Source organism: Chenopodium quinoa, unplaced genomic scaffold, assembly GCF_001683475.1.
Source record: "Chenopodium quinoa cultivar QQ74 unplaced genomic scaffold, ASM168347v1, whole genome shotgun sequence".
NCBI lineage: Eukaryota > Viridiplantae > Streptophyta > Magnoliopsida > Caryophyllales > Amaranthaceae > Chenopodium > Chenopodium quinoa.
The window spans coordinates 1,166,660-1,180,290 of NW_018743697.1; the positions used below are offsets into that span (position 1 = coordinate 1,166,660).

The window sequence follows — 13,631 nt, forward strand, 5'->3', positions numbered from 1 at the left end:
TACACACACCTTTTTAGATGATTAGCGTATTTAAGAGATTTAACTCTATCAATTTTCAAACTTTGTCAAAAAAATGTAACGTATCATCCATTTTCAAATAAAAAATTGTGCTACTTCTCTCAAGTAAGTGATTGGATATGTGCTTTATGTCTAACTGAAAACAATCTAACTAATTGTTGTGAATGAAGCAAGATTGCAAGGAAGTAACCTACCTAGCCTTGTTAAGTCCCTAATTGAAAACATTCAAAGCCCTCTTGGTGTGATGGTTGATTGGCGGTGCCTACTATCGGGAGTTTTACGACTTGGGATTTAGATATTTGAAAATTTGTGGGACAATGGTCAAGATAGAACAAGTGGTTGATAGCATTTGCAATGTTTTGCCTTAGTTATGTCTTATTTTTACCGTTTTATAATTTTTAAAGAAAGGGCACGTGCTCTATTAGACACTTCAATAAATTTGCAATTATGTAATAAGTTAGAATATAATACAAGTAATAATATTTTATTAATTATGATATGTCATAATCTAATAACTTACACTCTTCCTATACCTTAAGTATATACGGAGTAACTAATTAATGATAAACAAAAGAAGGCACATTACTTCATACAATATACATCATCCTGCATGAAGTATTAATGCAGGTGAGTGGTGAGCCAACCAAGAAGCATATATATATAACAATCAATAACTAACAATTTCATCCAACAACTCATTGAAAACCAAGTCCTCCAATTCAAGAGCAAGACCTTCCGTATATGTTTGAAGATTGACCCAACCATTTTTGTCCTTTGATAAGTCATGAGCCACTGCAACATCAAGTGAAGGGTCAAACTCCGGCATCCAACTCAAGTACTCCCTAACAAATTTCCAAACTTCTAAAACAACACGCCTTTTTCCTTTTGTTGTAGGACTAACATGGCACCAGAATGATAAGGATTTGGGGTAACATACATAGGACCGTTCACTAATATCAATCAAAGCCTCATTGATTAAATCAAACACGAGTTTGCGGTGATAGCTTGACATGAAAATTTCATCTTTGTCTAATAATTTGGGCTCAAAGGGACAGCAAACCTCAATTCCATCAAATAGTGCAGGATCAAGTGGCTGAGTCTGTGAATGCCATTCTTCGCATTTGTTTTCTTCTGTTGCCAAGCCTGATATATCAAGTACATATTTCACATACTGTAAATCATCGTTCAAGTTTAAGTCTTGATTGTCATCCTCCGTTTTTCTAGAGAATGTAGACAGGCGGTTTAACTCTAATGGTGATCCTGAACAGAAAAGTGACTGATGTTATAACCAAAGTATTAACTTGTTAAATTCAGTATTAAGTTGCATATACTTCTAATAGAAATTTTAGTACTTGAATCTATTAAGAAATTACCTTCTGATGAAATAGGCCAATCCACATGCTCAATCTCATCATTCTGAGTACAAATTTCTAGATTAATTTCGCGACTGCTAGCTATTGCCATAGCATCAAACTGTTCCTCAATGAACCTATTTTCCTTTCCTTTTGATAGTGATTTGGCTAAACTCACATTTTCTCTAGGAGAATCAAGCCTTAATCCTCTAGCTTCTCCATAATTCATGGTGTACCATCTTTCAAGACTAGCTCGAGATGGTTCATTCATAGTGAGCATAGGAGACTCAATCTCAGACAAATAGAGTCCATCTTTAAAAGATCTCTGCCCTTGAAGATCATTCAATGTTCCGAATTCCTTCTCATTACTTAACCTTACGCTTTTAGATAGATGCTTCTTAATCGCTTTATTACTACTACTATCAAACAAATAACCATATTTATCCAAGGTGTGCTCAGTAACAGATAATGATCTTGCAATGTTCTGTGACTTGGCCTTCTTCAGCTGACGCGCAGTGCCAGACACAGGCCAAGCTTCATTGTACTTATGTTCAACTTTGGCAGGTCTTCTTTCTCTTTCAGAATTCGAAGAATTTAAGGAAGGAAATGTCCCACACTTAACCAACTTCATGTTTTTTGGAGGACTATTTTGCATAATTCTAAGGAACAAGTCATGATCCACTTTATACAACTCCAATACACCCACATAATCATTTTCCACCTTTGAATCCTTGTGATTAACCTTTGTTTCCGGCTTCATATTACTCGATTCATCAACATGATTAATGCTTTTGATCAACTTCGGATTTGCCTTAAGAAGAGACATTAAAGTTGGAGCATAATCATCATCATCACATGACTTATCCTTAAGAGTCTCTTGATCAGGCAAATCTAATTCTCTTGAATTGTTTTTTTCTTTCATTAATCCTCTAATTCTGGATTTAATAGACCTCTTACTAGCCGAACCATTTCTTGAAGAACCCGAATTAACCTGCTCATAATTTAATTTACAAGATAAATACTCTTGTGAAAAATGTAACAACAATCCAAACCATAAAAGTTCTATATATGGAGTATGTTATAAAAAGACTATTATATATCCATCAAAAATAGTAATGGTTTTGCGATCACTATTTTTTCTTAATTCAAAAATACACCAATAAAGTTAAAGAAGATGTTAGAATTGAAAATCTCCAACAATTATTCTTGTTACAAAAATCATGTCATATAAGCACCAATAATAAATAAAGGTTGAGACGATATGATAATCAAGGGAGTATTGAATTTCTAACGAGTACTCGTGCTCGTGCAGATACGACTAATTCATAAAGCTACATAATGTCAAAATGAGAATTTTCTTTTGTAATCAAAACATAATCATTTAAATAAGAAAAACTTACAGAAGCAGAGTACTTTAACATAAAATCCTCCTCCAATTCTTGTGATAGGTTAATTTCATGCTCTCCTTCTGACTTTATTCCTTTACCTATTTAAAATAAATTTCACATATAATTTTCTATTTATTTCAATATCGAACACAAATAAATAAATAAATAAAAAAGGGGCTTACTTTTGGTTGATTTATTATCATGGGATTTATGCTTATTGTAAGGAAGCATTTTTTTGACGTTATGCCATGGATGATAATTAAACATTTGGAATACGGTCCAAATACATCCTGGGTGATCTTCCTCCACTTTTACATAAGAATGTTTTCGCCATATATATTTTCTCATCTTCAATCACCCCTGAAATTTGGGCAGAAAAACAGAGGATGAAACAATAATAATATGAAATGAGAATAAATAAGTAATCTGATGGAAATAATATGGTGAAGAAGTTGTGAGGGGGTTTAAGAGGAGAGAGAAAAAGGGGATTAATTAATAATGTTATAATTAAATGAAGAAATTAATAATATGAAATGAGTTGGTAACATAAGAAAATAAAAAATAAAATAAAATACGTAGCTTTAACGTAAAAAGGGTTGACCTGAGAAAAAGTTAATCTTCAACAATTCTCCATCTTTGAAAGAGAAGAAGGATTTGTTGAAGATTGAAGACGAGACTCCAGGTCTTCTTTGTCTGCTATTTTTTTTGTTTTTATTTTTCTTTTTGTTTTTGTTTTTTTGGTTTGTAAGTTAGTACTAAGATTAACCAGCGAAGACCCCGCCAGAAAAGTTAGTTGGGGTTGGGGGGCTTTCCCTTTTTACGCGCCATTGCCAAGTCAGTCTTTCTTTCCCTTTTTTATGCTTCCAACTTCCTATTTTTATTGCCTTTTTTTTGTGATGGGTAATTTTCAAATTAATTATCACTCTAATTATGAAGTATACTCCGTACTAATAGTGCCAAAAATCTTAAGCATCTTATGTTAAAATTAACGGTGTTACGATTAAGTTCTAGATTCTCTTCTCTAGAGATTCGAACTAATTCATCGTATGTTAAGATAGATTATTATTGAGGCCATGTTCGACAAAAACGTAAATATGGGAGCAACAGTTAACCGTGATAGTAGATGTCAGTTATGAGATTAATTGTTAGCTAACTATCAACAAATTGTTACTTGTAAAAATAGATAATTTAAGTATGAGTAGTGTTTAATAATAAAGTACTTGTTTGTTAGATATTGTATAGATATTTTTTTTCCTAATAATTTTAGCTTTTGATACCTCGACCATTATAAAATATTCTCACTATTACATTGCAAAACACTCAAATCTAAATAGTCAAACTAGTAAAAACTACTCAAAAACTAGTGTTGAACACGATTATCTTTATAGTTTTACAATCTATTCGGCTAAATAATTTATTTCCCAAAAAAAAAGTTTTCTAAACAAACCTCACATACAGGCATACATTCAGATTAGTAACTACTCTTAGCTTCTAATTACCCATCTACCTCTTTATTTGTACATTAGTTGGATAGTTGGAAAGCCAATTTGTTCAACTACTTCAGTAATTAAAAAGAGAATCTTCTTCACTAATACCTACCAAGTAGCAAATTTGAGTATGTGATTAATTAAGAATGATGTATAATCTTGACTATGAGCCAAATAGTAGGTATAATGTAACTGTTATAGTCTACTTATAATATTCCATTAGTATGCATACCAAATTACCAATAAAGTAACATATTACAAGTACTATTTTATGAGGTAATGTGATTGATTTAGCATTAAGGTGAAATTGCATTATCCGAATCTCATTGTTGAACTGCTTACTTCAGTTGACCAACCAAACCCAACGTAAGGTTTGTGCATCATCACTTAATTATATTTTAGACGTCTTCAACGGGCTGACGGATACTCCGACCCGACCCGGCAACCCGGCCTATATATTTGGCCCAAATTCAAGTTGTATTGAGGAGGGGAAAGATGCATAGTTTTGGGCTTAAGATTATAGTGTCTTTGTACAGACGGTGAGTAACTGACCAAGGATAGATGATGGTTCATGGCTTGCTTTGAATTAGCCTTATTGCAAAGCCCAAATTAGAGCTTTTTAGGCACAAAACCTCAATTTAATTAATCATACCTCAAATATTAAGCATTCGATTTGAACATGAAAACAGAATAAAATTTAGTATTCAATAATCACTTCGTGCAATTACAACTTACAAGATAAGATAACACTAACACACGAAAATAAATTTCAAAACTACAATGTTTGCACCTAAAAACACAACTCATCATGTAGTGTATATAACATAAGGTTGATTAACAGAAGCGATCCATAGATTACCATGGATTTCTGTAACCTCACTCGAATCTGCTATCTCAAATGTATCCAAACTTTCTAATATCATTCCAGACTCATCAACTCTAATTGGTTTAGTTGGATTTTTTGCAATCCAAAATTCTCCATTGATATTTCTATTGATATTATCGGGTAGCCCAGTAAGTTGGAGAAAAATCTCATTAATTCCAGCTTTAGGACCCTTGAGCCAATACTTTAGAACACGGCAAGCACTTGTTTCAGTTACTAGAATAAAATCCTTGTTCTTGCTTAATGCAACCCCATTTGCAAAATATAGATCTCTCAGCAAAACTGTCAAGGCTTTCGTCTTCATATCATATTTTATCAATCTTCCACTCCGTTCAAATGTGGCTATTGCCATCGGATATTCCCTGTGACATACATTTAATTAAAACATCAAGTATGTAAGTCTAACAATAATATGGGTGAAATGAGAAAATTAACTTTATGAGTTCGTAAAATGACATACCATCGATGATAAGTAGAACTTGTATCGGTAAAATAAACAACTCCATTCTCAGAGTCTATGTCTAGGTCATTTAAAAATTTGAATGGAATCTCCTCGGCACTAGTTGCAAGTGAAACAGCTACACCACCATTACGATTTACCTTGACCAAGCCATAACTAGAGTCCACAATATACAATTCACATGTTACCATATCGAACTTTAGGCCTAATGGTCTGCCACAAGTTTGCTCATTTGGTGAATTGTTGGTCCCATCACACAATTTAGACCTGTAGATAAATCATAGCACATACAAAGTATCCAAAAAAAAAAAAAAAAAAAAAACATACAACATTGTTAGACTATTTTTCAATGCAAAAGTGGAATTGAATAATTAATTACACAGGAACAAAATAATTACACAAATGAAAAAAGTTTAAAGACTAAGCAAAAGTAATAAGTTGCTGCATGCAAAAAGGTTAGTACTATCCTGTCAAACATCTCTCGTATAAAAAGGCCAGCTAGCACCAAATATAGAATTAAGTCTAAATTAGCATGATTATTATCCTGTAGCCATAGACTAAAACTACTCCGTATTAATTAAAACCGACATTTTAATTAATTAGTGTTAAAAATATCGTTAATAACCAAGGGAAAAGTTTTTTCAAAGAAGCTAAGCTAGGCATACCTGTTTGAATTGGTTATAGCAAAAACAGTCCAACTACGTCCTTCCCACTTGAGTATTCGACCATCAGAGACTCCCACGTATGGACCCGTACCTTGGCAATCGAATGCTATGGACTCGGGTCCAACCGCATTGAGTCCTAGAGGAAGTCGATGATAATGTCTCGTACGAGGTTGCGATCCAACCTCATGTCCCGTAAAGGGAAAGATAGCTTGAGCTTGGAAGATTTTAGAAATAAGTTGTATGAATAAAAAGACCCATATTGTACATTGCAACTTCATAATAGCTAATTTAACTATGATATTGGAGTACATAAACTATGTTTTTATGCATTATGTACGTCTGAAAAGAGTTTATAAACAAAGAAAGTGCATTAATTTTTGTTCAAGGAGCATTAAAAGCACTCAACAACTAACAAAAAGTTGTGCAACATTAAGGCTACTTATGTTTAGCAATTGGCGAATTAAGATAATACGACTTGTATGCATGCATTATTTAGGAAATAGTGTCTTGCACGACTAACCTACAATTAAAGCTAAAATTGGAATTTTTTTTACCCAATTCGAAATTGGTTGAGATTTGAGACCGAATTTTTTAAAAAAATAGGTCCCTATTAGCTATGTGCTATTTTAAAATATGGTTTATTTTTATGTGCTTTTAATTCCATGAAAACCTAGCTAGATTAAACAATAGGCAATAATAGTCCAATACAAGTGTACATTATTGAATAATTGAATAAACTATTAGTAGTATATATATCTTCAAGAGCCTACACATAAAGCTCGTGTTTGACTTGATCCAATTTGGTCAACTATTCTCTAATGCTCGTAATAGAATTGGATAATTTATTTTTCTTTCCTTTTAATAGTATTATGTACGAAGTATATTAGAAGGATTTTAAAGGATAATAGAAGCGCACATCCTTCCCTATCTCTCTCCTATCTCCTTCCACAAAAACTATCAAAACTTGTGTAAAAGACAATCACAAGCATGAAAATGAGGATGATTCATTGATATATTCTTTTGAAGATCTTACCCCAAATGAACTATGAAATGGATGAGAATGGCACATTTGCTAAGAACTTATTCTTCGCTAGCTAATTTAGAACATTACGGGTTTGTTCTCTTCAGCTTAATTTCAGTTCAGTTCTTAATTTTCTTCTCTCGTAAAATATTCAGTTCAGTTCATTTCAACTCATTATAATAAATCAAAACAGGCTCTACCTATTTTTGTTATATAAATATGCTAATTAAGCATTATAGTACTGTAGATTGAAAAATATAAAAGACTTCGCTTGTATATCTCAAATTATAATTATGATGCGCGGGTCTAAAACATGGCCCAAGGTTAACTAGAGTAGGACATTTAGGGCCTCTTCTAATACGATTTTTTTCAGTACAGCTCAACTCTAATAAAGTTCAGTTCAGTTAAGCTCTAATAAGTTTAGTTCAGTTCAATTCTAATAAGTTTAGTTCAGTTCAGCTCAGTTCAGTCAATGAGAACATGCCCTTAATTTGATCAGATCATAGTATGCTAGAGAAGAAAATGTTGTTCTTGATTCTCTAGTGTATGCCACAATTTGGTCCAAATACTACATTAAAGTTATCAAATGATCAATATTGATAAAGGACCAATTTAAGCAAAAGTTTAAGCTATTGATTGACTGGTTGAAGCCTATGATCGATTTATATACTCTATCACACTCCCTCACATGAGTGTCCTTGGGCCAAGATCGATTTATATACTCTATCAAATATGACTCTTGGACTTGGAAATGTGGAATGTGTATGTAACATTGTCCCATCATACGTAGCGATTAATATTCTATTTTAAAAGGAGAGGTGGATGACATTTAAAATCGTGACCTTTTGTGTCACACTAGCTCTTTATACCATGTTAGTGGACCATTTGAACCTATAGTTTAAGATGATGGTTGAAATTCAAGATCGATTTATATACTCCATCACACTTGTCCATGGTATTGAATTAAATTTGAAGATCATAAAATAAGAAAATACCATTCCATATAAGAAAAATAAAAATAAAAAGAAGGGGCAAAAAATATTGTAGGAAGTACTTTATATTTGTCTTCTAACACCAAATTGACTGGTGTCCAATTGTCCATACCACATGCACAGCATCTCACATTCTATCCTCCTCCTCCACTATCATAACTTAATTAACTTAATCTTCTACCATCAGTCTATTATTATTATTATTATTACAACTTGCACCAAATCACACCATTCATTTCATTTATAATCATAAAATAACAAATTAATAATTACTCATAACAATTTTGATGTTTTCCTCATCCAACACCATCATCATCACCATTCATCAACATCATCCATCATCATCATCATCACATCTTCTTTTGTTCATCCATTTTCACTCTCTCTTCTTCTCTCTCTTGTTCACTTCACTGCACTCCCACTAAAAATCTCAAAAAAAAATGGTATCACTCCCTAAACCCCCACTAATTTCCCATTTTACCCTCATCTTCATCATCTTCTTCTTCATCCTCCCAATTTACAGCTTCAACATAACCCAGATTCTCTCTCATTACCCAGATCTCTCCGATTTCACCTCCCTTCTTTCAAACTCCGGCATCTCCTCCGACCTCAACCGCCGCACTTCCCTCACTATCCTCGCCGTCCCTAACTCCTTCCTCCGCTCTTCCTCCCCCACTCTCCCCTCCGATTCCCCCTCCACCCTCGCTGACGTCATCCGCTACCACATCTTACTCCAATACCTCACTTTCTCCGATCTCCGGCGAATCCAACCCGCCGGAACCCTAGTCACCACCCTCCTCCAAACCACCGGAAGAGCCCCCGACAACCTCGGATCTCTGAACGCTACCTTCAACCCTTCTAATGGCGGCATTTCATTTCACCCTCTTAACAACAACTCTGTTTCCTGTAACATTCTCTCTCTCCTCAAAACGGTGCCGTATAATCTGTCAATCTTCACCGTTGATTCCCTCCTCGTTCCGCACGGATTCGATCTGATGGCGTCGGAGACTCGCCCGCCTCCGCCGGGGTTGAACATCACCAAGGCATTATTCGATGGACATGATTTTAATGTCGCGGCTTCGATGCTTTTAGCTTCAGGGGTAGTTCAGGAATTTGAAGATGATGAAGGTGGTGCTGGAATTACCCTTTTTGTCCCTACTGATGAAGCCTTTGCTGACCTTCCACCGACTGTTCAATTGCAAGCATTATCGGCGGATAAGAAAGCTTTGATCCTCAAATTTCACGTACTACACTCCTATTATCCTCTGGGTTCGCTCGAGTCGATTGTGAACCCGGTTCAACCCACGTTGGCCACGGAAGATAACGGTGCTGGTAGCTTTACTCTTAATATATCCCGGGTTAATGGCTCGGTTGCGATTAACACGGGGATAATTCAAGCCGTGGTGACTCGAACCGTGTTTGATCAGAACCCTGTTGCTATTTTTGGGGTTTCTAGTGTACTGTTGCCAAAGGAAATCTTTGGGGATGATGGAAAGGGTAAAGAGGTAAATTTGAGAGGTGGAAGTGGGAGTGGGCCGTTTATGGGGGCCCAACCACCGGTGGTTGGGCCTGCACCGGAGAATTCGCCCGGTGATGGGTATGGTGGGCCGAGCCATTTGTCGTCGCCGCCTGGGTTTACATCGGAAGGAGGAAGAGGAAGTGGAAGGAGTTGGAGTTGGATGATGTCTTGTATAGCATTGTTGTGTGTATTGATATCATAAGAAATTTGGTTGATTGATTTTGATCCTCCTTGGCTCCTTCATTTCTTGGTAAATTATATACAAGTATAATTTATTTGATTTGATACTATATTTATTTTTCAATGGATGATTTGTATACATTATTTATGTGAGTTGATATAGTATAGCTAGCTTAGGTAGCATAAAAATTGGGGAAGTTGGAGCAATTTCTATTGAGAATTGTTAAATAACCCAGGTAAGAATTTTCTTCAAATTTTTGTTGTATTCTTTGTTATTGAGATTGTATAAAAGCATGAGAAATCAATTTCAAATTCTTATCATACTATTGTTGTTATACTGTAATTTCAAGTACTCAATATTGGTGAAATGTAATGTATGCAAATTGAGTAGGGGTAATGAAAATCTGGTGCTGATTTTGGTGGTTAAGAAAGTGGGTGTGTAATCTGTGTATAGATAGAGTGGAAGAACAGGTTGGATCTTTTAATGTTGTAAGTTGACAGCTTTTAAGAATGAAGACTTTGAGACACCAAATTGTACAACTACTGTACTATATTTCGATGTCCTTGTGTTTGTTGTCTCTCTCTTTCCGTAAAACGAGTAGAGTACTAAATTTGGTGATGCTGTTGCTGGCACCCAGTATCACCTGAGGTACAGTAACCCAACAAATTCTTATGTCATTTGGCTTCACACATGCGAAAGTATTCGTATAATCTTTCATTAGATTTTGGTTCTGGTAAAATATACAGGTAAATACTCCGATAATTAATGGTACGTTACATACATCCCGGTGTACTATAACGAGGTGTTTAATGTTTCTCCACCCGTCTCGAACAAATTTGTTAAGTGTTAGTGTCACTTTTGTGTACGGGTGAAATGGGCGTATGGAACTATGGATGTATGCCTGAGGTGATAATGGACAAGCTGTCAATGATTGAAGCCAGCATGAGCATGAGGAGGTCAGTTCAACAACTTTACTTGTTACAGAAGCCCTACCACGGGACACGGGAGTAGCTTTGTTAGGTTAGCCCAAGATATTTGGGCTATGGCCCATGAATGAGGCTTCCTTCCCCTTTTGTTCAGGCCCATCTTAAAACTTGTTGTTTTCTTGTTAACACTTCTCATCTTGTAACATATGCCTTTCCAAAATCCTAAAATTGTAATTTTAAACTCTAAAATGTATTTTATGACAAGTATCAAATTATATGGTTTTCATAATTGTAAAGTCATAATATGATTTTGAACTTTATCAATTTCATCTTCTATATTTTGCATATTAAATTAGGACCTATACAATTTTTGTACGCAAACCATTATTCTATAGACTAATAATATGATTCCTATATTTTTATATTACAATTAAGAAATAATCATCATTCTACTGGAGTAGCTTTGTCAGGTTAAGACAAGTGCATTCTACTGGAGTAGCTTTGTCAGGTTAGCCCAAAATATTTGGGCCATGATTTATAAGGCTTCATTCCCCTTTTGTTCAAGCCCATCTTGAGACTTATGGTTTTCTGGTAAAGACTTCTCATCTTAGACTTTAGAAGGGGCACGTTTAAAAATTACTAGTATATATCCGTTTAAAAATAAAAAAGGTAATTAAGTTTTATAAAATTAATACTCGTAATATGGTTTTGAATTTTAGTAATTTTATCTTTTATCACTAAAATTTTTGGATTGAATAATAGGATATATTTTGTTATCTTTATTTTATTTTTATATATATTTTTTTAATGGTATTTTTTCTTATCTTTATCATTGATAATTACTTCTAAAAAAACATTAATTTTGTGTCAAATAACTATATCCTTAATAATTTTATATAATAATAATGTGGAGTCTAATTTATGGAAATATAATTCCTTGTTTCACAAGGAATATCCTTTGTTTAGGTAATCTTGCAAGATTTCTACCTGAATTATGCCTATATAATATATTATATATGTTTCAAATCTACAATGATAAGTGTGTGAGCTTAACCTAACATCAAACTAAACCACAACCAAAAAACAAAAACAAAAAAAAGAAAAGCTACATAATTTTTCGCATTCAATTCAACACCGGGCGCAATGAACATGTCCAAAAATCTTTTTACACTAAACCCAAAAAAGTTCGTCTCAAATTTCAGGGTGAGTATTCAAGTACGTTACCAAGGTAGAGATAAAGTTATGATATGGGGAGTGAACGTGTTAGATAACAATTAAAAATCTGATGGAGTTTTGATCAAGTTTTTAGAGTCAGAAGATTTCAAGCTTCATTCGACAATGCAAAAAATAGTGTCAACAATTGAATGGAGAGAAGAATTTGAGGTGGAAAGTTTGGTTAATAGAAAATCGGAATCAGGGTTTCGGGTGTATGGTGTGGACTACAAAGATCAACCAGTTTGCTATGTTACCCTTTCAGATTGGTGTGATAATAACATGTTGTCTATTTTTGGTTGTTGGGTTCAATTGCTAGAAAAGGCAGTTCGAACTCTTACTTTTTCGAAAACACATTCAACTGTCTTTAGGATTGTTGATGTTAGAAATCTATTTTTCATGCTTTTCAAATCACCGACCACCAATATTACCCTAACATCGTCAAAGATGAGGTACGTATATTCTATTACCTTATAGTCATTCTTGTTCGGACTTTATTTATTCTTGGTCAAAGTGGACTAAAAAACCATGTGGTCAATCTTATTTTAGAAGTTAGTGAATATCTGTCTTAAATAATTCATGGTTGTATATTTTATGACTCAAAGAATTAATTCATACAATCATACGTTTTCCAGGAAACCGATCTCATTGTTTTATCAAATCAATTCTGTGAGTTTGTGACCTTCTAACACCACAAAAAAAGAAGATTTACACCACAAGATTTACATGAGTGAACTCTTCAATCACATTCCCCGCTATGTCCAAAAAAGAAGCCCTTGTGAATTTAAATCACTTGTTCATCCACAGATTTTCAAGTGAGTCTCCTTTCTATATACGAAGTATTTTTTTTTTGGAAATGATACTTTTGTAGTTAATATGAGAGTGACCGTAAATGTTTGGCTTTATAATCTTACAAAAATGATTAAATAGTCAAATATGTATGTCGCAGGTATATACCTATTGTGCATGTTCCTGTTGAATATGGTGGCATCCCCCCAATTGTATAAGACAAAAGTTATGAAACTATAGGACGCCATATTGACATTTGTTCATCACGAAAAGATGTGGTGTTCTACTGTTATAAGGTTAGCAATTATCTATAGATTACTCCGTATATGATACATATCGTAAAAAAATAATAGTCGTCGTATATTTAAGATATATTTTATAATACTTAACATTAATTATTTAATTATTTTATTTTCTTGGACAGGGGAGTGAAATTACATTGCGAGCGAAGGTTGTAGAATGGTATGATGTGTCATATGGCATCAACTTTTTTGGTGAAAGCACACAAATAGCATATTGGCCTCTTAGAGGCATGTCTATGAATGCATATGAGGAATACAAAATCAAAAATCTTCCAGAAGATGGGATACTTTTGCTTAGTGTTAATAGTACCAGCTTTTTTATGAAGAAGACACTATTCTGCCTTTTGACTTCATTTCCACAAGGTTCTTTTGTGGAAATACAAATACAGAAACGGAAAGGAAAAGGAAAAGGGAAAGGGAAAGGGAAAGGAAAAGG

The 13,631-nt window shown here is 34.0% G+C and overlaps 3 protein-coding genes across 4 annotated transcripts; 1 reads left to right on the top strand and 2 right to left on the bottom strand.

Annotated features, from left to right (window-relative positions):
- Nucleotides 1-582: 582 nt before the first annotated feature.
- LOC110684063 (protein TRM32-like) lies at nucleotides 583-3,754 on the bottom strand. Of its 2 annotated transcripts, XM_021860458.1 has the most exons (5): nucleotides 3,360-3,754; nucleotides 2,941-3,118; nucleotides 2,771-2,856; nucleotides 1,392-2,361; nucleotides 583-1,278 (listed from the first exon to the last, which is right to left on the bottom strand). In XM_021860458.1, the coding sequence occupies exons 2-5, from the start codon at nucleotides 3,104-3,106 to the stop codon at nucleotides 686-688; spliced, it is 1,815 nt and encodes a 604-aa protein (XP_021716150.1). In that variant the 5' UTR covers nucleotides 3,107-3,118; nucleotides 3,360-3,754; the 3' UTR covers nucleotides 583-685. The 2 variants fall into 2 exon arrangements, with proteins under 2 accessions (XP_021716150.1, XP_021716151.1); XM_021860459.1 differs by lacking the exon at nucleotides 3,360-3,754 and having other exon boundaries at nucleotides 2,941-3,322.
- A 1,169-nt stretch (nucleotides 3,755-4,923) lies between these two features.
- On the bottom strand, nucleotides 4,924-6,561 carry LOC110683949 (protein STRICTOSIDINE SYNTHASE-LIKE 10-like). The gene is made up of 3 exons (XM_021860345.1): nucleotides 6,254-6,561; nucleotides 5,589-5,855; nucleotides 4,924-5,490 (listed from the first exon to the last, which is right to left on the bottom strand). The coding sequence occupies exons 1-3, from the start codon at nucleotides 6,529-6,531 to the stop codon at nucleotides 5,052-5,054; spliced, it is 984 nt and encodes a 327-aa protein (XP_021716037.1). The 5' UTR covers nucleotides 6,532-6,561; the 3' UTR covers nucleotides 4,924-5,051.
- A 1,949-nt stretch (nucleotides 6,562-8,510) lies between these two features.
- LOC110684064 (fasciclin-like arabinogalactan protein 4) lies at nucleotides 8,511-10,075 on the top strand. The gene has a single exon (XM_021860461.1). The coding sequence runs from the start codon at nucleotides 8,707-8,709 to the stop codon at nucleotides 9,985-9,987; it is 1,281 nt and encodes a 426-aa protein (XP_021716153.1). The 5' UTR covers nucleotides 8,511-8,706; the 3' UTR covers nucleotides 9,988-10,075.
- The last annotated feature ends 3,556 nt before the right edge of the window (nucleotides 10,076-13,631 follow it).

Bases quoted from the DNA above. Each gene is read 5' to 3' on its own strand.
- LOC110684064 (XM_021860461.1), top strand. From the start codon at position 8,707: ATGGTATCACTCCCTAAACCCCCACTAATTTCCCATTTTACCCTCATC.
- LOC110684063 (XM_021860458.1), bottom strand. From the start codon at position 3,106: ATGAGAAAATATATATGGCGAAAACATTCTTATGTAAAAGTGGAGGAA. The intron at 2,857-2,940 runs GTAAGCCCCTTT...TATTTTAAATAG, and splicing joins TGATAATAAATCAACCAAAA to GTAAAGGAATAAAGTCAGAA. The intron at 2,362-2,770 runs GTAAGTTTTTCT...AATTATGAGCAG, and splicing joins TGTTAAAGTACTCTGCTTCT to GTTAATTCGGGTTCTTCAAG.
- LOC110683949 (XM_021860345.1), bottom strand. From the start codon at position 6,531: ATGAAGTTGCAATGTACAATATGGGTCTTTTTATTCATACAACTTATT. The intron at 5,856-6,253 runs GTATGCCTAGCT...ATTTATCTACAG, and splicing joins GCTATAACCAATTCAAACAG to GTCTAAATTGTGTGATGGGA. The intron at 5,491-5,588 runs GTATGTCATTTT...TGTATGTCACAG, and splicing joins AGTTCTACTTATCATCGATG to GGAATATCCGATGGCAATAG.